Below are 20,137 nucleotides of genomic sequence, written 5' to 3'. Positions count from 1 at the left end.
GAAAATTCATCCATGGAGTGTTCTGAGTACAAGATGTCCCCAGGAATGGGGACAGCCAAGAAAAGGCTGGAGGAAGCCACCAGTGCTGGGAAAGGAAACTGGGAAATGCTTTGATGAGAGCACATATGGTGCGTGCTTGGATGCTGCAGTCCTCCAAAGAAGCTGGGGACTGGAATATGGTTTGGGACAGAAAGAGACTGTGGGACCTGGGGTGGCTTTGCAGAGCTTGGCTGGCTGGGGAGTTGCAGCCTGGGGAAGGGGCTCAGTGGCACTCAGATGGAGCAAGATCAGAGCTGGGCTCACATCCAAGGTTCAGGGCAGGGCACAACTGCAAATTTCCCAAGCTACCCAAGCTCCTGGGCCTGCAGTTCTGCAGCCTCCTGGGATCAGATTCCCATGATGGATTCCCAGCTGCAAAGATAGAAAGCATCCCAAAAGGGGCAAAGTACCATCTGCTGAGCAGCCTCATTCTCAGGCTATTTGGGATATTTTTATTTCTGAACAAAGCAGAGAGCCAGGAGGAATTTCACCCTGATTCCAGACTCCTGTTTTCCTTCTCCCTTCCCCTGCGTGATGCAAGCCCCATCCAACGGTAGCAGCTCTTCCCACCATCCTGTCCCCAAATCCCTCTTGCTGTGAAAGCATCCCACTGCCATCAGTGCAAAAGGGCACAAACTTGTGCTCTGCTTTCTCCCTCCATTAGGCATGTCTAGAAGTGATTTTCCCAGATCAACCCAGTATGTGACTTAAGGCATCCATAGGACGTGCCAGGTGGTCCCTTTGGTCTGTGGATGCAGTGGGGATTTGGTCAGGGCCACAGAAGCCACCTGAGTGCTTCCTCTGAGCGTGCCATGAGCAGCCTCAATGCTGAACTAATGTTATCTTCGCAAATGGCTTTGTTATGGCCGTGGGATTCCTTGAGGGGCAGTTTTTAATGCACAAAGCAGCAGTCCTGATGCAGGGGGAAGTCTTTCATTATCTGAGAGGAGCTCTCAGATAGGAGATTAGAGGAAAGGCACACAAATCCCATTCCCAAAGAAGGAAAACGTGGAGTCTCTTTGCTGAGGTGTGGGAGGTGCTCAGTGCAGCTCCAACCACATGAATGCCATCACATCCACAACAGCACCACCTCTCCTTTACTCTTTTTGTTTCATCCCAAACGCAGCCCAACCCAGTGCGCCCACTGCCCACATCCCTCAGTGCCACATCCCCACAGCTCTGCAACACCCCCAGGGATGGTCACCCCTCCTCCCACCTCCTGGGCAGCTGTGTGATGCAGCACTGCTCTCATCCACAGAAACTGAAACTGATCCTTGGAAAGAAGCAGAGGAGCAGACGAAGGACTGAATCCTGAGGATGCGAAGTGCTTTGCGTATTCCCTGCAGCCAGCCAGTCTCTGGTACAGCAAAGCAATGGAGTTTCTTGCAAGCATCCTGATCTATCTGACATTTTCCTGACATATCCCCAAAAAGCCAGTCCTAATGTCTAGAACAAGGAGGACACGGCTGTGTCTGCATCTCCTAACCTACTGGCATCCATTGGCTGCATCCATCCATCTCCCTGCGCTTTATCAACATCTCCAGCCTCTGTGCCACGAGGGGAATGTCATCGGGTTTTTATCTCCTTTCTGCTCTGGGCTTATCAGTGATTTGTTTAATTCGAGTTTACGGCTTTCCTTGTTCATTTTGTCGCTCGGTTTCCTCAATTTGGCTGCCGAAAGGAGACAATGAAATTTTAAATAAATAAATAAATAAAGGCAAATAATTATCATTTGTTCTCTGAAACAAGCCAAGTAAGAGTCTCCGGGGAGAGGGTGGGATTCGCCTGTTTGTTTATTCAAGGGCGATATTAAGAAGGAACAATGCAAACAGGCAGAATGGTTTTAACCCTTCCAGAGCCCCCATCGGCATCTCCTCCTGAACTCCCAGCTGCAGGGAGTTGTAAAATCATCCTCAACAACTGAAGGACTCCCCCAGGGCAGCTTTAGGAGGTAGTGCTCCGTTTTCCAGCCGTGTTGGATGCTCCGTTCCTCTTGGAGGGTTCAGAGAAACCATTTGGATCCCGGTCTCTCTGACACAGCACTCTGGCTTTGCAACAGAGCTCGTTCCGTGCTTTTTTGTTGTTGTTGTTGTTGTTAGTATTATTAATTCGTTTCTTTCCTCCTAAAAGGAAACAAAAACATCTCCTCCCCCGCACACGCACGCGCACGCAACGCGCTAATTGGAGCAGACGTCGCTTTTCCAGAGACAAATAGGAACCATTCCATTGCAGGCAGCCCCCAGATTTTAGGTTGTCCCCCAGAGGGGCTGCGTCCACCCCATCTTTTCCCACGGATGGAGGGGTTTGAGTGTTTCCCTTCATTTTCACCAGCTCTGTTCTCCTTCACACACAGCCCCTGCAATTCAAACCTTGCCTCGTGCTTCTTCCCCTCCTTTGAAGCAAATTCCCCCTATTTTGTTTCCGCCCCGCTACGCTGACATGGACTGATGGTGTTTGTGGTGTCCCAAAGCCAGGATTTCTCCACATGCTGTGGTATTAGGGATTACCCAGAGCCAGCGCCCACCCCAAAGCAACACTCGTTTCCCAGATCCCTTTGCCCTTTAGCTTGGCCTTAAACCACAAAGAAAAACCCAACGCCACCAGTGGGGCCAAATGACCAGCTCTGCTTTCCCATGTGATGCATTAAAAACAGAGCCAGCGAGGGCAATGGGAACTCGGGGTGATGGGTTGGTGATTTCTGCTGAGCACGGGGGTGATGGCACACGCAGTTTGGCCCTGAAAAACCCCAAAACTGGTGATGTAGCTCACAGAGAAAAAGGGAACAACCCACAGAATTCCTTTTCAAAAAGAAGCACATTCCCCACAGCTTCATACAACCGAAAATTAAAATAAAGAAAGAAAGAGCTCACTCTGAACAACATAAAAGTGTTTTCCTTTCTCCCCATCACCCCTCAGGGCTGTGCATTACCTGTGCCCTGAGCACTGGTGGAGCATCTCCACTCCTCCGTGATGCTCCAGGGATGCAGAGAAGCCAACATCCAGGTCCAGGTGGGATAACAGCTGCTCTGTGTTTGCAGAGCGAGGCAGTAGGGGCTGCCAAGCACGTCTCCCTCTTGAGGTTTCCCTTGTTTTCATTCCTTTGCCTGTTTCCTTTTCTCTGCCTTTGGGATAAAACAGCACCATCCAGGTTCTCCTTGTCTTTCAGTGCCTGTTTCCCTCTGTGGTTGTTTTTCCTCACCTCAAAAGTAAGTGCTGAAGGCAGGGGTTAATGGGCACCTTGGGACTGCCCCGATCAAGGCACTGCCTCACTATGGTGATACCCCAAAACCCATCACCTCCTCCTAAATCCGGAGGGAGCCCACAGGTGGACGAAGCCTTTGGACGCCCTACTTTCATAGAACCATGGAGTCATAGAATGGTTTGTGTTGGAAGGAACCTTTCCAGGCCATCCAGTCCATCTCTTCTGCACTGAACAGGGACACCCACAGCTCCATGAGGTGCTCAGAGCCCTGACCCTGAGTGTCTGCAGGAAATTTCACTCAGAGCATGGTGATGCTGGCTTTTCCCAAACTCCCTGGGTGTGCAAGATGCCCATGTAGATCACCATACCTCACTGCACTTTCCCCTCCATCCCCACTCCAGATGTTCTGACCACATCCACAGAGCACATGGGGCTGCTTCTGGACCGCACATGTCATTGAGTCCCTGCAGTGACCAGGATCTTGCCAACACGTGTTTCTGCTATTTGGAGCCTGGACACTGCACTTGGAATACGGTGCAAACAATATGGCATTGCATAAAAGACCAAAGCAGTGCAGGGACACTGAGAAGTGTCCCCAAGTGCCTGGTGGCCAGGGGCAGCGTGCTTTGCTTTCTCACAGCAATATCCATGAGTGCAGAGCACACAGCAGCTGTTACTGTCACTGCGAGTAATTGCCCTCATGCCTGTATCATATGCAGTGCTGTTACTTGCAGGACTCCAAACCATCTGCCCTTCAGAGCTTGTATTTCCAGAGCTGCCAATCCAACACCTCTCCCCAGAGCTAAATTCATTTACAAAGGGGAAAATACAACACTTAAAAAAATAAATAATCAAGCCACATTAAATAACCCTTTGGGAGCCCTTCTGTCCCCCAGGCTGAACTCGATATTAATTACACCAAACCCAACAGCACTGTCCCCAGGAGGGGCTAGGGGCTCATACCGCTGCCCCATGCTGCCATTTCCAGGTGCTTTTCCTAGCTAAGGGCTGCAGTCATTAGCAGCCACCTGATGGGCTCAGCTCATGCCCTCACCTCCACGCACAGTGCTGACATGGGCAGCCGATGCCAACCTTCCTCTGGAGGTGTATGCATGCATAGAAATTTCCATTTGGAGCCTTGCAAAGAGCTTTGTCTCGGTACATTCCCAACCTGCTGCCCTTCAGCAAGGAGGTGATTCTCTTGGCCCTGTGTGCATGAGCTCTGCTGCCAGATTCGAGTTGGCCGGACAGATTTTGGCGCTGGTTGAGTTGTATAATTAGAAAAAATACAGGGGAAAAAAAACAAAACTCACATGGATTCTTGTGGGAACGTGTTAGTTTACTGGCTGGGGAAGATGATGGGGGGAAGTTTAGTCTGCTGCAAGTGACCGGCAGCCTATAGTGGCAAAGGGGGAATCAATTATCCTGGCATAGAAATGCATTTTTGTGCCCCATCGCTGCTCCACATCAGTATTTTCACGTGAGCATTGCTGCTGGCTGGGCCACGTGTTCCCCATTAGCACTGTTTGTTCCCAGTATGTCTGGTGGTGCTTTTGTCTCCAGGCAGAAAGAAAGAACAACAATAAGGGCAATGATAACAGAAAGGGAGTGTTCCCTCCTCCAAAGGGATCCTCAGTGCCTGGGCTCAATGAGGGGCAGCTTTGGGGCACCATAGGACCCTCCTGCCCAGCAAGACCACAGTGTGTGACATCGTGTAAGGAGCATGACTTGCAATGCAGGTGCTGCTATGAGGCCGAAGCTCTGAATGTCTCTTTGTGAATACCAGCTATGCCATTCCATTTTCATGCTTTTTGCTCTTCCTGTTTGTAAGGAAAGGTACGGTGGGTGAGAGCAGAATCTTGCCCAACCCAGCGCCTTTCTCCAAAAGCTGATGTCTGGGGAAGCATACAGGAACAAAGAAAGTGGGTGGAAGGCTAAAATAATGGGGGAAACCAAATGCAGCTATCCCAGCAGTTTGGAACAAGCAATGTGCCCTGCATCCCCATGTCTGCCACCCCATACTTCCACACTGCTGCAGCTTTGCTCCTCCCTTCCCAGGAACTCACCTGTGTCCCCACCCCGCTCCAGGTGCCTGCCCTTATCCCTGAGCCGTTAAGAAATTGCAGCCTTCCCAGCAATGCAGAGCCCTGAGCAAACAGACCACAACTTGGCTAAACACAGACCTTTCCTTTGAACTGGGGTTCTGGCATCAGCACTTGGCTTCTTCCTTCCCTCCCAGGTAAATGTTTCCTTTGTGCACGTTTTTATCTCTGGGTGATTTGTTCAGGTTACGTATGGCTATCACTGAGCCCCGGAAGTGCAAGCCCTCTGTTGCTAATAAAGCTGTGTGCAGTTGGAGCTGCTGCAGTGTGGGATTTCTCGGGGCTGAAACTGAGCTTCTTATGGGGTGAGGCAGAGCTGTCTGTCACCGGGCTGCAGAGGGGAAGGTGTTCAGTCAGGGCTGTTGTGCTTTTCTTTGGTATTGGAAATGTGCTCTGCCTTATGCAAAAAAAAAAACTCATAAAAACTGCCAGAGTGTTACAGCATAGCTGCACAGAAAGTTGCAATTGTTCAGGGGGAAATAAAAGCTGAGGCAGTGACATCAGGCATCCCCCAGCAGACGTGGCCCATTAGCAGGCAGTGCCTTATCTCACCGCTGGCCCTGACGGAGCGAGAGGAGGGCTGGGAGCTGCTGAGTGTTTTGTAAGCACCTAGCAACCCCCAGCCTTCCCTGGGCCCACTGGAGGTGGTGGGAAAGAGGCTCCTGCTTTGCTCCATGGACGGAATGAATGACGCCAGAGGAGCACGTCGGGAATGGGTACTCCCAGCTCGCGGTATGCGCGGACACAGTTGTTCCAGGATGTGAGAGCACTGTTCCAGTTTGCATTCATCCACTTAACTCTATATTCTGTATTGCTGTGATTTTTACTGAAGAATATCCCGATTCCAGGTTAAAGCAAACCAGCCTCGTGGCACAGCCTCGCTGCAATCACTCCCAGGTGCAGGCGAGTCCTGCCGTTGCATGGATTCATCCAACATGATAGTTGTTTTTTTGTTTTGCCAACTACAAATTCTACAGCAGAAGCAAGACAAATTGCCATAATAGTCAGAATAATGTGTTTGGACCTTCCAGGTTTTTTCCTTCAGTTAATGAGCTGGGGCTGCAATAAGCCAGGATATACTCTGCCAACGCCACCCAAGCAACATGGGCACAAACACAGCCCCCTGGAGCAAGGTGGATCTTTAAATACGGTTTTATTTCAGGTTTGCTATTGATGCACAAACAGCAGAGATCGATGTTTAGTATACATGGTATACACAAAGCAGCCAGTACAATAGGCATCTCCATCCTTTTGCTGCACACTTGGCAAAAGAACTGCACTCAAGAAGTCCCTCCCACCCCATCCTTCCCCCCCATCGGACAAGGATGACAGTTTCTCGGTGGCTTGGAAACCATCGATTTGATGGCAAGATGCAAAGGGCAGCTCCTTGGAGCTCTGTCCCCAAACGAAAGCACTGCAGGCTCGGCTACGCAGGAAAACTGTCCAGAAAATGGATGATGCGTTCATGGGAATGTAGACCTGGAAGGGATTTCCTAGAACATTAAATCCCGTCCCCGCTGTGCAAAGCAACCACAACATCTGCTCCTGGCTCTATCAAGCATCGTGGAGACTAGAAATATTATTGTGCTCAAAAAGGCATTACACAAATCTAGGAGGGTGGGTCTGCAAACAGTATCACGAGAAATGTGCTAAGCTGGTGGGAAAGGTCTCCACAAGAACGTTTGTGCTGTTCCTTGGGACCCTTCTGACCACGTGCACAGCTGACCACTGCTGGAGGCTTGGTGGAGCATGAAGAGCTTCCACGTGTGCTGAGCAGACTCCAAGCATCTCACTGCTGAGACAGCAGCCTACCCAAAAGTTGGGGTCGACCCTTCTGCTCTTCCCAATAGTGACATATCTTGGTCGAGAGGTCCATAGCAAGCTCCTTCCAAGGGAACTTCATCAGTGGAAAAGCAAAATGTGAAATGATCCTTGATGGTTTGATCTGAGCAGGAGGCTTATGGGGGAAAGTATGTGGCAGGGTTGTGGTGAGGTAAGACAGCCTCCAGACACTGCAGAGGTATGGAATGAGCCCTAGCACAAAACCCAGGAGGATGCAGCTGGTTGTGGATGCTCTGCAGGAGCAGGAGGATCAGAACAGCCCCAAATAACCCTGAAGCTTGGAGTGGAGCAGGCAGCAGAGTGCCTGGGCATGGCATGCTGGCCCTGTGAGCACCATTTCCAGAGCAGAGTCAAGCACCAGCAACAGGCAGGGATGCTCCCAGGCACCGCACCATGATGCTACAGTACAGTTGGTTATTTCTGCAATTACGGCTCACATTGCACCTCCATTGTGATCCCTTTTAGTCCCAAAGAGCTTTACACCCTTCCCTGCACCAGGGTGTAAATGAGCGTCTGGCTGTGCTCTGGGCGCCCATTTAGCCAAGAGCCAGTCTCAGCCTCCCCAAAGCACCATAGGAAAACCTCAGCCCCAGGAGGGGCTCTGCTGGAAGCAATGCTATTCCCTCCATGCCAGGTTTGCATCCAGCACAGGGAGCATGTTAAATAACACAGAGTTAAGCACCATAAAGTATACACTGGTCAGATCATAAACATGAGGAGAAAGTGAGAATCAAGCCACCACCTCCCAGCCTGGCACTTGGGATCCCCATTGGCATGCACAGCTGAGAAGTCACTGCTTGCAAGCCCTGAAGGTAACAGTCCCTACAAAACCCAGCACCCTGTTGGGCAGTACAACTTGCCATCATCGTGTAGGTAAATCCACTTGGTCCCACGCAGAAAATCAAGGAAGGGAGAGGTAGGCTTGGCCCTGGGAAGATGGGGCAGGCGTTGGCTGTGCCAGGCGGGGGTGTCCCCTCTGTGTGTCCTCGGGGCCATCCTGCCAGTGATTTCCGTTTGTCTGTCCTCCGTCTCCCAGCCATGGGTCCCTGTGTGTGTGGCAGCTTCGAGGTAGGTTGGCTCCTGCTCACCTCCGAGCAACCTGCTCGGTGAAAGCCCTCCCATCACCTGGTTGTGTGCCCTTCCCCGCACCCAGGTCCCTTTATTTTTTGTTTGCTTGATTTCCCTTTTTTACCCTCATTTGATATGTGCTATGGACATCTTCCCTTCTCCCAACCCATGGCCACTGCCTGAGAAACACCATGTTCATCCTCACTGGCACAGCTCAGCATGGCCTCAAGGTGCAGAAATCCAGCTCCTGCGGCTTCCTCCGAAAACTGCAACTCTCCCTGGGCAGCAGTCTCCCACCGGAGGCCACGCACTTCAGCATCCTCCTCTTGAAGCCTCTCCCACAGCTCTTGGAGCAAGGAGCCCACGGTCCCGCTTCCCAGGCTGGGCAGGGCTCCCCGCACGACCGCACCTCGGCCGGCCTTTGGGCAGCCTCGCACTCGGAGGCTGGGTGGCCATAGGAGTCATGGCAAGCCACCGCTCGCTTCTGCAGCCCACTGCCACAGGTGACAGAGCACGCCTCCCAGCCGCCCGCCGCCCACTTGTAGGAGGGACGCTTGTAGGTCGGCCTGCCCCCATCCAAGCGGTTGGACAAGCTGAGGACGCTGTTGTTGAGATCCGGAGGAGCTTTGCCCTCCTTCTTGTAGGAGGTTTTGTCATCCTTGCTCTCCTTGGGGAGGTAGAAGGAGTAGCGCACCCGGGGAGGGGTCATCTTCCCCACGGAGAGCACCTCCAAAGTCAAGGGCTCCTGGATGGGTTTGAAGGCTTGCAGGCTCTCAACAGCGGTGCCGGTGCCGCTGTAGCGCAGCACGCTGCCCTTCACCATCAGGTCCCGCTCCACGGCCGAGACGATGAAGTGCCCGTTCAGCAGGTACTTGCCCTGCCCGTTCTTCAGTGCCAGGTAGTTGTCGTCGCTGATCAGCCCCTTGTAGCCCCGCTGGCGGATGTCGATGTTGGAAGCTCCGGCGGGGATCACCACCACAAAGTTGTAGCCGTGCCTGGAAGGAGGAAGCAGGCAGGATGAGCCATTAGGCACGGAGCTGCAGGCGTCCCCATCTCCCACCCGCTGCGATGGCAGCAGTTCCAACCCTAAGCTTATCTCCTCCATCCCATGGAGAGTTATTTCTGCACGCTGAGTTTCACCTAGGCTGTGCTCACCCAGACATGAGAAGCTCAGCAGTGTGGCTGTGCCAGAGCTGGCTCCATCACCAGAAGCCATTTGCTTGTTAACATGCACTACTACTTCAGAGCAGGCACTTGGGAGAATCTGATCGTCACCATCCCCACCACCTGCTTGTGTCCACCCCATGGCAGAGAAGAACTCGCACGTGGTCACCCAGCACTTACATGGGTTTGGTGAATAAGCCTGAGACCTTCTTGCAGCTCTTGTTATCTCCTCCACATACACTGCACTTGTCAAATTTCTTCTTGGAGCCCAGCTTCCCATCACAGCCTGCTTTGATGCATTTGCCCTGGACGCAGACCGAGGTGGAGTCTGGGGAGCACGGGGTGCCATCCACGACCTGCAGGAGAGCAAGTAAGACAACAGCTGTACCCTGCATCACCCCACAGTCATCCCACTGCAGCCACTCAGCATCAGCCCAGCAGGACCTCAGGAGGTGCTGGCATGCACCATGTTACACTTTGCTCACTCTCTGCTTTGCAATTGGGCATTCTGAGGTCACTGAGAAGAGCCATGCAGCACTGCTTCCTGCTTCTGCTACATCACTGTCTTTATACTAATGCAAAGGCTCCAGTCCAGGAAGTGAGCCACTTCCTCAGTGCAATAATTATCATCCTCTGCTCCAGCCTCTCAGCAGGACCATAGGCATACCCTACAGGCAGTTCTATGAACCCAGAGGAAGAGGAAGACCCTCCATGAACCCAATCTATCCCTGAAGAAAATAAGTGGATGAACACGCGCTGATTCAGCCCAGCCCGATGGATTCTCATCTTTTCTAACCCACAAAAATCCATCTGTCCACCAAGCACAGACAATTGCTTCATGCACTGGAGTCCTCCTGCAGCCCCCCCAGCCCTCACAAACCTTGGGTGCCAGCACATAGAAGTACCCTGTGCCATTTGCCCGGCAGATGAGCTTGCATTTGTCCCGGGGTGAGACACCAGAGTATTTGGGAACCCAGGAGACGGAGGCAGTGAGGCGGTTGGTGCTATGGCCGTAGCCATTGAATGCTTCACACTGCTCTTCTCGGAAGCTCTTTCCCGGCACTGTAAGGAACACAGTGTGCATCAGATGGGACACAGACCACTGCCCTAGGGCAGGTGTTATTGCATGTGAAGGTCGGCCACGCAAAGCCCGCAGCCTCAGCGCAGCAACTCTGAAGCATTTTGCTCCTTGCACAATGCAGTGACACAGGGATGCCAGGGAACTGCAAATGGCGAGGTCACCTCTGACATTTGCAGGGGGCACATTTAAGGGCATGTTTCCACCGTGTTTCCAAGCGCTTTGAAACAATCAAAGAACTTGACATTTGGAGATTGGCTCTCCTCCACCCCACCCGAAGAGCTGTGGCAAGTCTGGGGTTTTGGTGTGCTGGAGGCTCAGCTCTGCCGGAATTCAGCTGGTTTGGAGATGCAAGCAGTGCCTCTGCAGCGGGTTGAGCAGAGGACTCACAGCTGCAATCAGCTCATCCCGCTCAGCTCACAGGCACCAACACACGCAAGAAGCTGGGCTTCTCTTTGGCTCAGCGCCTTTTGATGACGGGTCATGAACTTTGGCAACTTTTGCCCTTACCTGCAGCCGAGCAGGGCTCCAGGTTGCAGGAGCGGTACTTGACGCGGACACCCTCGCAGTAGGAGCCCCCGTTGGCAGGCACAGGGTTGGTGCATTCACGCTTGGCCAGCTGCACCCCACCGCCGCACGTCCGTGAGCACGTGCCATAGGGCGCCCACTTGGCCCAGCTGCCATCCACCTGCAGGGACATGGCACGGCGTCATCTGCTGTCCCCTTCCCTCATGGCTTCCATCTCTGTCCCTCTCTGGACTCAAAGCTATCCCTTTGCTAGCTGCATTTGCAAGCAAAACCTGCGGGCTTGCCTATCCTAGATCTTCTATGGGATGGGCAGAGCAGCACAGCAGCATCCAGCCTGCTTGCACTGTCTATCCCTGTTCTCTCTCCTCACCTTCCTCCATTATTATCCCTTTGTAGGATCCCTACTGGGGACTGCTCAGCCAGCACCCATGCAGAAGTGCCAAAGGATCGTCCACAGGGCATTTTCAGACTCGCAGGTACTCACCCTGTACTTGCTGACGTTGTGCCTCTCCACGCAGGCACCTTTCAGGCAGAAGCGTCCCTCCCCACATCCGGTGCCATCAGCCCAGGGGAAGTGCCGTGTCTGGCACACGATCTGCCCGCGTGCTTTGCCGGTGCACCAGAGCTTGGCACAGTACTGCATGTAGGGGCAGGGCTTGGAGCCCACACCGAAGGCCAGCTCGCACTGCTGGTTCAGGCTGTAACTCGTCCCTGGCAGGTCCTCGGGCAGCGGGATGGGGTTGGAGGGCTGGTCCAGCAAGCAGTCTCCTGAGGGAGCAGGGAGGGGAACATTGAGCCAGTCCTCATGGGACTGGGAGCTACCTCGCATTCAGCCCCAGCTCACCCCACTGAAACACCACTCAGCTCTCTGTTTCCTTCTCGATTCGTTGGGAGAGCAAGGAGAAATTTGCTGCCTACCCCAACAGCCTGTCCCCATCGCAGGGATAAGGACAGCATGAGGACGAGGACAAGAGGACAAGAAGAGCTCACCATGGCCGCTGTCAAGGAAGTCGGTGATGATGGCAGCACTGCAGGCTGACCAGGGGTTGGCGCGGTCGATCTGGATGAGGGTGGGAGACATCATGTGGTTGGTCTTCAGCCGGCCAAAGACCTCCTCACAGGCCTTCACGTTGTCATGGGGCATGTTGAAGACGTGGCCTGGGAGATGGAAAGGGGGACAACGTGAATAACCCCACTTGGCATTGCTCTGTGGACAGGGGGAAACTGAGGCACAGAGCATGGTATTCCTTGTAACAACTGCAAAGGCTGTGGGCAGCTCGAGGAGGAGCTGCCTGGGGAAGCATAGAGCTTGCAAAAGCCCTGGCTTGGGCTGAACATGGATGCTGGGAGCTGCAAGACAGGCACGTGTGAGCCAGCCTGACAGCAGCACCCCAAGCCTTTCCAACATGCTTTCCCATCCATGTCATGGATGGCCATCATTTGCGAGTAAGGTCAAAGGAAATCTCAAAGAAAAGGAGATCAGAGCTCATCCTTCACCCTGCAGAACCACACAAGTGTCTCCAGACGTAGGTGTGCCCTCAGCATCCCTCTCTGCTATTTCAGGATTCTCAAATTCTGGAAACCCAGCAATCACAGCAATGATGCCTTTCACTTTCTCAGCCCTTTCCTCCCCTCAGCTGAGGTGGAGTTTCCCCACTCCGGATGCCTGTCATTGTCTGGCCTTCCGTAGGCTGAACTGGGGCTATTTTGAACTTTGCTGCTGCTCCTGATTACTGAGCAGGGCTGGAGGATGAGGCTTGGTGACAATGAGGACATGAGGCAGGGCAGCACCTCCATTGCAAGCACAGCACTCAGACAAAAAATGTGATTTCCATAAAAATGCAGGGTTTGTGATGCACTGCATCCCCCCAGTGTTCTGGGACCCAGAGGACCCCATCCCATGCAGAGCCCCCACGCATGCCTTACCCAGCTCGTGGGCTGTGGTGAAAGCTGAGGGCAACCCATCGTCCTCAATGACGGAGCAGCTGCGCTTGGGGTCACACATGGTGCCCACGTCGGCCATGCCCAGCGTGTCACAGGTGGTGGCACCGCACAGGTCCTGTGGAGAAGTAAGAGGTTAACCCTGGGGTTGGTACTTGGCCCTATTCCCACCGCAGCCCCTTTACCCCCAGAGGATCCGGCCCCAGATTTGCTGGGTGGGTGTCAGCTGCAGAGAATGGGGACCACGCAGCCCCAGGGAACGGAGGAAACACAGAATCACAAAATCATTCATCATGCCCACTGACCATGTCCCTCAGTGCCACGTCTCCGTGGTTCGGGAACACCTCCAGGGACGGTGACTCAGTGGCATTTTTGCATGTGACCCTTTTGTTACACACAGCATCCTCCTGTGCCTTCAGTGTCAGCGTTTCCTCCAGGCAGGGTGGAGCCCATTTCGGCGCAGAGGAGCCAGCTTGGCTCCGTCCTTCTGTGAGCTCAAGGTCTGGACCCAGGCAGGTCAGTGGAAAGACCTGGCCTTGGCTGACAGCTGAACCATCTCCCCATTTCCTAGTGATAAGAAGCTCCCAGAGCAGGCCCAGCATGCTAAGGGAAATGCTCCTGTGTCCTCAGTGACAACTGATGTTTCTCCAGGAGCAAGCAAGCCCAGCTGATGCAAGGAGCCAGCCCAGACCTCAGCACCACAGGAAGATGCCATCTCCAGCACCCACAGGTGCTACTGCAAACCAAAAGCTGCTGGTTGAGGACGTGCCACAGCCCAGCAGTTAACCTCAGATGCTCTCATCCCTCCACTCCTCTCCAAGCGATATTGCGCCAACCCTAAAGGCAGCACTGCCCATCCTGGGCTCAGCCAAACCCTGCTCTCATCCACTGCTGTGTTCTCCTGGATGGGCAGTGCTGTGATTTCTTCTCAATCTGCAATCGCAGCAGGGTGAATGGATCCCTGCAGCTTCACCCCTGGGGTATTTCATCCCACGGAGCTGTAGTGGCAGCTGTGCACAGGGCAGGGAGAACCGCTGCAGCTTTCCACATGAAAAGAAAACGTAAGGGACTCTCCGGGTGCTCCCATGCTATAAATAAGAGTGATTCATGCTCAGCTCCCAGCCAGCCAACGTTCCTGTGTTGCTAGAAACCTCACAGGAGCGGCTCTGCCAACATTTCCAGCAAGGTTTCCAGGCTGAAGGCATTCCCATGCAGGCAGGTTCAGCTATCGGTAATGGCCCCAAGAACACCAGAGAGCCCCAGCCAGAGCTGAGATGGGTTTAGCAGCAGCTGTAGGGCTGCAAAAAGCAGACAGGACCGCTCTCGTGGGAGAGGAACAGCCGAGGCATGGGGTGTGGGGCTGGCAAGATGCTGTGAGGTGGTGAGGAGGCTCCAACAGCTGAGCCCAGAATCCATCCTGGCTGCTGTGGCTGGTGGAAAACCCTGTCTTATAAACAGCTTCAACTCTGCTTCACAACAGCTTTCCGCATCCACTGGGACCCCACTGAATCCCAGGTCCTGTCTCATGCACAGTATCCCCATCCCATAGTGGGAACCAGCACATCCCAGCCAGCATGAGGTCCAGAGCTACACCTGGCCATGAGAAGGATGCAACAGTGCCAGCACTGTGGGTTTGGAGGTGATGTGGGGTGATGGGGGTGCCCCGGGGAAGTGAGGAGGAGCAGCCACTCCCTTTTCATTGCTCTTTTAGGAGTTCCTGTTTCCTGGCCGGCACAGAGAGCTGTTGGCTCCCAGCCCAGCACCTGCGCTGACACACTGACCCACTTCTCATTCTCAGCCTCGCCTGCTGGCTGTGGGGCTGCAGGAAGGAGCAGCTCTTCGTGGGGCATTCCATCACCCCCCTGCCTGGGCTCAGAACCCAACCACAGCCCCAGGGGAAGCAGCTCTGAGCTCTAATGAAGGGGTCCTAAAACCCCTCAAATGTATCTCCAAGGCTGAGGGAGGGGAATGGGAGCAGCAGTAGGGGAATGGAAGGAGGGCTGGGAAGGAACTCCTGGGCGAACACCAGGATGGGAAGAGGGCTACTGAAGCATCGACACCTGACATATCCTCTGTGTGCAGATGGCCAGAAATAAAACCAGGAGCCCTAGCTTCATCCCTGGACACCTTCCAAAGGCTGTTCTTGCAAGCTTCTCGAGATGATCTGCAGGTCAGCAGAGGGGGATCCCTGTGGCTTTTACCTTCATTCGCATGCTCAGAGGCCAAGGCCATCACACAAGCGCTCTCGCAACTGTCGATGCTCCCCAGTGCACATGTCCAAAGCAATCCCAAAAATGTGAGCTCCTCAAAGTGCTGAAACTGTTGGGTTTCTAAACTCCCCCATGATGCCAAGCTACTGCGAGACATCCTTTGGTGCAATATCCCTTCAGCTGATGGCAGGCTCAGCAAACCTTTGCTGTTACAGCTGGTGGACATCAAGGTTGAGGATGATGAAAATTGTGGTCGAACGTTTCTCTGTGATTTGCAACACCATTTCCAAGAGGCAGGAGGGCATCAGCAGGATGAGTACTCTGCAGTTCTTCCAGCATGCACGAGCTCAGGTAGGAAGGCAAAAATCCCACGGCACATCCACACCACCCAGCCGAGCAGCACTGAGCTCCCCAAAGGCGAATCCGAGGTCTGGCGCAGGGAGTGCAGGCAGTACAGTCCCATCCATCAGCAACGTGTTGACACAACTGGAAACTGCCGATCAACCGAGCTTGAAGTGAAACTTAAGTCGGGGTCTTATGTAACAGCTTTTTGGCAGGGAGATAAGCTCTGGGGTGTCAGGGGACCACAGATGGATGCATTCAAGGAAGGCAGATGTCTCCTTGATCGTGTGCCTTTGCATGGAGCTTGCCTTGGGATTTCAAAAATGGATGGCTTAGCAATGTGTAAAAAATGCAGCCCGGCCATGCTGCATGCTGCAGGATGGAGAGGCTGTCAGATCTCTGGGACCAGCTCTGTCCCACGTGCAGCTCCGCTGACCTCACCAGGCTTCCACCAGCAATGGAGCTGCCTCCTCCCCTTCACAGCTGGCTGGTGCAGGCAGGAGCAGCTCCAGCAGATTTACACCCAGCCAAGGGATGCAGCCCCTGCTGGGGACGGGGTCTCACGTCCCACACAGCATCACTGCTGCTAACACGTGCTGAGTGAGCTGGAAGCTACGCCCTTCCCACCCACGTGTGCTTGACTTGGAAAGAAGTTTTGGGAATGGCCTCAGAATTGCTGAGCAGAGTTCCTGACCTGTCCCTAATCCAAAGACATTTGGGCAGGGACAGGGGAAAGAGAAAACGCAAATTGCCGCTGCTGGCCAAACCCGCGGTGTTTGGGGTGAAATGTGACTGTGTCCCCTTGAAAGGGGTGCATCCTCTTTCCCTCCCTACTGCAACTGGGGGCTGCTGCTGCTGGTTATTTATCATGGTGACATTTCTAGCAAGAAACAAGGGCAGCACAGCAAAGCCTCCTTGCAGCCCAGCAGGGATGCAGCAGGCTCTGTTCCCTGGGTTGAGTGCTGGCTGTCCTTCCAGCCCTGAATTCAGTCCACATGGAGCAGCCAGGGCAAAGAGGAAAGCTCCAGGTTCTCAGGAAGACCTCGTGCATGACTCAGAGGAAGCAGGGAGAGGCTTTTTCTTGGCAGGTGTCACTGCCCTGCTCAGGCCCCGCATTTTGGATGACAGAGCTGGCTGCCAACGGGGGGCTGAATGGCCATTTCATGGGTGCATGGACAACCTGCCTCTGTGCACCTCCTGGCCTCACTCCCCCATCAGATTTCTGCAGTGCTGGCTCCCTCCCAACCATTCAACCCAAACAGCGAGCTCCTTGGGAGAGGGGTCCAGGGTGGTGGGGACACAGGAGGGGTGGCAGGGTGCAGGACACCTGGAGGGGAGGAGGGCAGCCCTGCCGGGTCGTCCACCCCTCCCCAAGGACCCGCACCCACCTGCTTGGTGAAGAGGATGGCGGTGTCCCAGTACTCGGGGTGCTTGTCGCTGACTTTGTTCCACTTCTTCTGCCAGGCACAGAAGTTGCGGAGGGTGAGGGCGGCGTTGCTGGTGACCTTGGGCCCTTTGTCGTCCTGCCCGATGAGGAGGAACTTGACGACGGAGATCTGGATGGGGTTGCGGATGCTGGGATGCTTGTAGAGGCGGGCGGCCGTGGCCATGAGGGTGAGCAGGTAGTGCTGCAAGTCATCCCCGTGGAACTTCACCATGGACTCATCGGCCACCACCAAGGTCTCCACGTACCGGGGCACGGAGGCAAAGCGTTTGGTTCTCCCTCCTGCCTTCCCCCCGGCCGCTCTCCCCCGGTATTTCTCCAGAGCCTGCAGCACCCCTGGGGTGAGCCCGGAGCCCACCGCGCAGCGCGACGCGGAGGCACCCAGCGGGTGGGCGACGTTGCGGCGCTGCAGGCGGTGAGCCCCGCCGTGCTCCGCTCCCGGCAGCGGGCTGATGGTGTACTCGGCTCCCCGATAGCCGAAAGCCCCCCGGAGCCCCCCGCAGAGGCTGAGAGCGGCGAAGGACTCTCGGTCGGCGTTGACATCCCCCGAGTAGAAGCAGTGGCGGAGGTGATGGGGACGGGAGGCACCGGGCGCGGAGCCCAGGTAGTGCGCGGCGAAGGCGGGGGCGATGAATCCGGCGTCGGGGGAGAGGTGCAGGTAGAAATCCTCCCCGAAAGCCGACAGCTGGAACACCACGGCCTCGGCGGGGCCGCGCCTGAAGTAGGGCCGCCCGTTGATATCGGGGTCGAGGCGGAGCGGGGTGACCACCGCCGTGTCCCCCGGGGGTGCGCTCAGCGCGCGGGCGCCCAGCAGCAGCGGCAGCAGCAGCGGCAGCATCGTCCCGGCTCACATGGGGGGAGAAAGCAGGAGCCAGTCCCTGCTGCTGCTGCTGCTGCTGCTGCTGCTGCTGCTTCCTCCGTCCCTCCTTCTTTTTGCTAAAACTCGGCTGGAGGGAGCGGAGCGGCCGCTCGAGCCGCCTGCCCCGCCGCTACCTGCCTTCTGGGGCGCATCGCCTTTATATACAGCGGGGCCGGGGGGAGCGGGGCGCGGCTTGGCCCCGCAGCAGCCACTCCGGTGCGGGGGGCCGGGAGCGGAGCGGGGCCGGGAGAGGAGCGGGGCCGGGAGAGGAGCGCTCCGCCCGGGAATCGCTGCCGCCTTCCCCCGGCGCCTGCGGGAGGGGACGGAGGAAGTCGGACTTTGCGCCCCGGCTCCGTGCTGCGGAACTGGAGGGGGGTCCTTGCCTACCCGCGGGGATGCTGCCGGCTCGGCGCGGGGCTGAAGGAGGCTGCTGCACCGCGGGGAGCTGAGCGGGGTCCGGGCTGGGAGCTGGAAAGGATTTGGGTTGGGTTTGTTCAGCAGGATGCGCTGGTCGGGGTCTCTGGGATTGGCTCTTGTTCTCCTTCAGGAGTTCAGTACGGAGATCGGTGGGCTACCGCTGTGAAACACCTCATCTTGTGTTACACACCAGGGTACACCCGTGCTCCTCTCCCTCCAGGACCAGCGCATCTCACGCTGCCCTGCTCCAGCTCCATCACAGGGCTTCAACCAGGTGGTGCTTCCAACTGCTTGGCAGGAGCGCAGCCTCCCTGCATCCTCGAGGCCACCGCAGAGTGCACTCAGGGAGTGTTAGCATCCAAAGCATCTGCTGAGAGCCCAGGGCACACTGTAAGTGTGTAAAGGAAAAGAGGGGTTTCCTCATAGCCACCAAACGCACTGTGATCATCAGAGCAGGGCTTGGGGCTGCGAGGAGGCTGAGGCTGCTGATACTATCAAGAGAAAGAAGCATCCCATCACGGGTGGAATCCAGTGGAGGAGGACAGCTAAAGGGAGAATGATGAAGAGGCCTCAGTATTTGTCTGAGGCCAAGGACCAAATTTACTGCCAGTGATGAGCACACAGACACTGGGACAGGCTGCATGGGAAGGTGCCCAGGTGGGTCTCTATCTGCTGCTCTGTTTCCATGCAGGCTGATTCTGTGCCCAGAGAGAAGCACGGACTTTTCCACTCCCAGGCACCCGAGGCGTGCACATCCCCACAGCCTTTCCAGCAGTCTGGGTTTGTTTAATGGCAAATTAAGGCCCTGTTGCAGACACACCGGTTTTGATGTGATTTCAAGCCTCAGCAAAGGCTGCAAGCACAGCTTGAAAATGCGTGTGTATATGAAATACAACCCAAGGCATAGACACAGAGCTGGCAGCCTGGCTCATTTTGGTGCCAGCACTTTCCGGTGCAATGCTTTCTCACCAGGCTGTGCTCAGTTGTCCCTTATCCCTGCAGCTGAAGTGGGGACCAGGATTACACAGGGCTCAGTGAATCAGGGATTTTGTCTGCTGGTCAAAATGCAACATGCCCCAGGATGTTGGTAGGTAACACTGGCAGAACAATGAGTAGGGGTGAAGGGGAAAAGTGCTGACATGGGCATGGACATCCTGCAACACCGCTCTGTTCAAAGGGGTGAGTTTACCCCTGGAGACCAGGGAGAAGGGCAGAAGGCACAGCACAGAGCTGTCACAGGGCAGGAGCTCAGGGGGTCTCGGCCCACAGGGCTGGCAAGGAGGAGCAGATGGAAAAAGGAGCAAAAGGGTCCCCATGAGAGCACCCTGGCTCCAGGTGCCACAGCCCAGGGTTACTCATCATTGCGTCTGGTAGTTCTTCTCCAGCAGCAGAGGATGAGTCAAAGCGAACTGGCAGGACTTTATCTCCAGCCTGCAGAACATCTGACTGCATCCTGATGGGGAAAGCAGGCAGAAAATGTGAGTGGTTTGGATCTGGCTGAGCTGGGACCCACTCCATCCCCTGAGAATGGCTTTGGGCTGTTGCTGTGTACAGCGTCTTTGGGGTCAGAGGGAAGTGATGCAGCTCAGCCCTCTGCCCTGCCCTCACTCTTTCCTGGGGCATCACTACCCACAGAGCTTTGTTTGCCAGGTTCTGCTGCCTTCATTTTCCTGCCTGTGGTTCATGGGAAAGCTGTGGACTCCATGAAGCACAAACTGCCAACAGACAGCTCTTAGGGCACCTCCTCTGCAGGCAGCCTGGGGCTGCTGGCATCCCACAGAGCACTCCAGACAAGAAGCAAGGCATTATTTTTCATTTTTTCCTATCTCAAGGACAAGACGTGGACAAACCCCCTGGGTTGCATTGTCTGCTTAGGGAACTCAAAGGGGAAACATCTCTGT

General features: G+C 55.1%; 2 protein-coding genes and 1 long non-coding RNA gene across 6 annotated transcripts in view; 2 read left to right on the top strand and 1 right to left on the bottom strand.

The window, feature by feature from the left end:
- The window catches only part of SNX19 (sorting nexin 19), a 103,385-nt gene extending 101,621 nt beyond the window's left edge, over window positions 1-1,764 (top strand). For all 4 annotated transcript variants that reach the window (XR_002121622.3, XR_014879675.1, XR_002121621.3 and 1 more), the window contains one exon: window positions 1,298-1,764. The gene's annotated coding sequence lies outside the window, so the exon portion shown is untranslated. The remainder of the gene's footprint in view (window positions 1-1,297) is intronic.
- A 3,547-nt stretch (window positions 1,765-5,311) lies between these two features.
- On the top strand, window positions 5,312-15,031 carry LOC146542753 (uncharacterized). The gene is made up of 4 exons (XR_014879679.1): window positions 5,312-5,480; window positions 11,420-11,499; window positions 11,966-13,480; window positions 13,616-15,031. It is a non-coding gene; the product is annotated as an uncharacterized LOC146542753 (long non-coding RNA).
- On the bottom strand, window positions 6,478-17,979 carry ADAMTS15 (ADAM metallopeptidase with thrombospondin type 1 motif 15). The gene is made up of 8 exons (XM_003212676.4): window positions 16,905-17,979; window positions 12,950-13,082; window positions 12,014-12,181; window positions 11,508-11,791; window positions 11,006-11,183; window positions 10,298-10,479; window positions 9,598-9,773; window positions 6,478-9,248 (listed from the first exon to the last, which is right to left on the bottom strand). Exons 1-8 carry the CDS (start codon window positions 17,796-17,798, stop codon window positions 8,468-8,470), a joined length of 2,796 nt encoding a protein of 931 aa, XP_003212724.3. The 5' UTR covers window positions 17,799-17,979; the 3' UTR covers window positions 6,478-8,467.
- Window positions 17,980-20,137: the final 2,158 nt, after the last annotated feature.

This window comes from Meleagris gallopavo, chromosome 26 (assembly GCF_905368555.1).
Source record: "Meleagris gallopavo chromosome 26, MGAL_WU_HG_1.1, whole genome shotgun sequence".
Lineage (NCBI taxonomy): Eukaryota > Metazoa > Chordata > Aves > Galliformes > Phasianidae > Meleagris > Meleagris gallopavo.
Note: the sequence above shows the minus strand (reverse complement) of the source record. Positions and strands in the feature narration are given on the sequence as shown.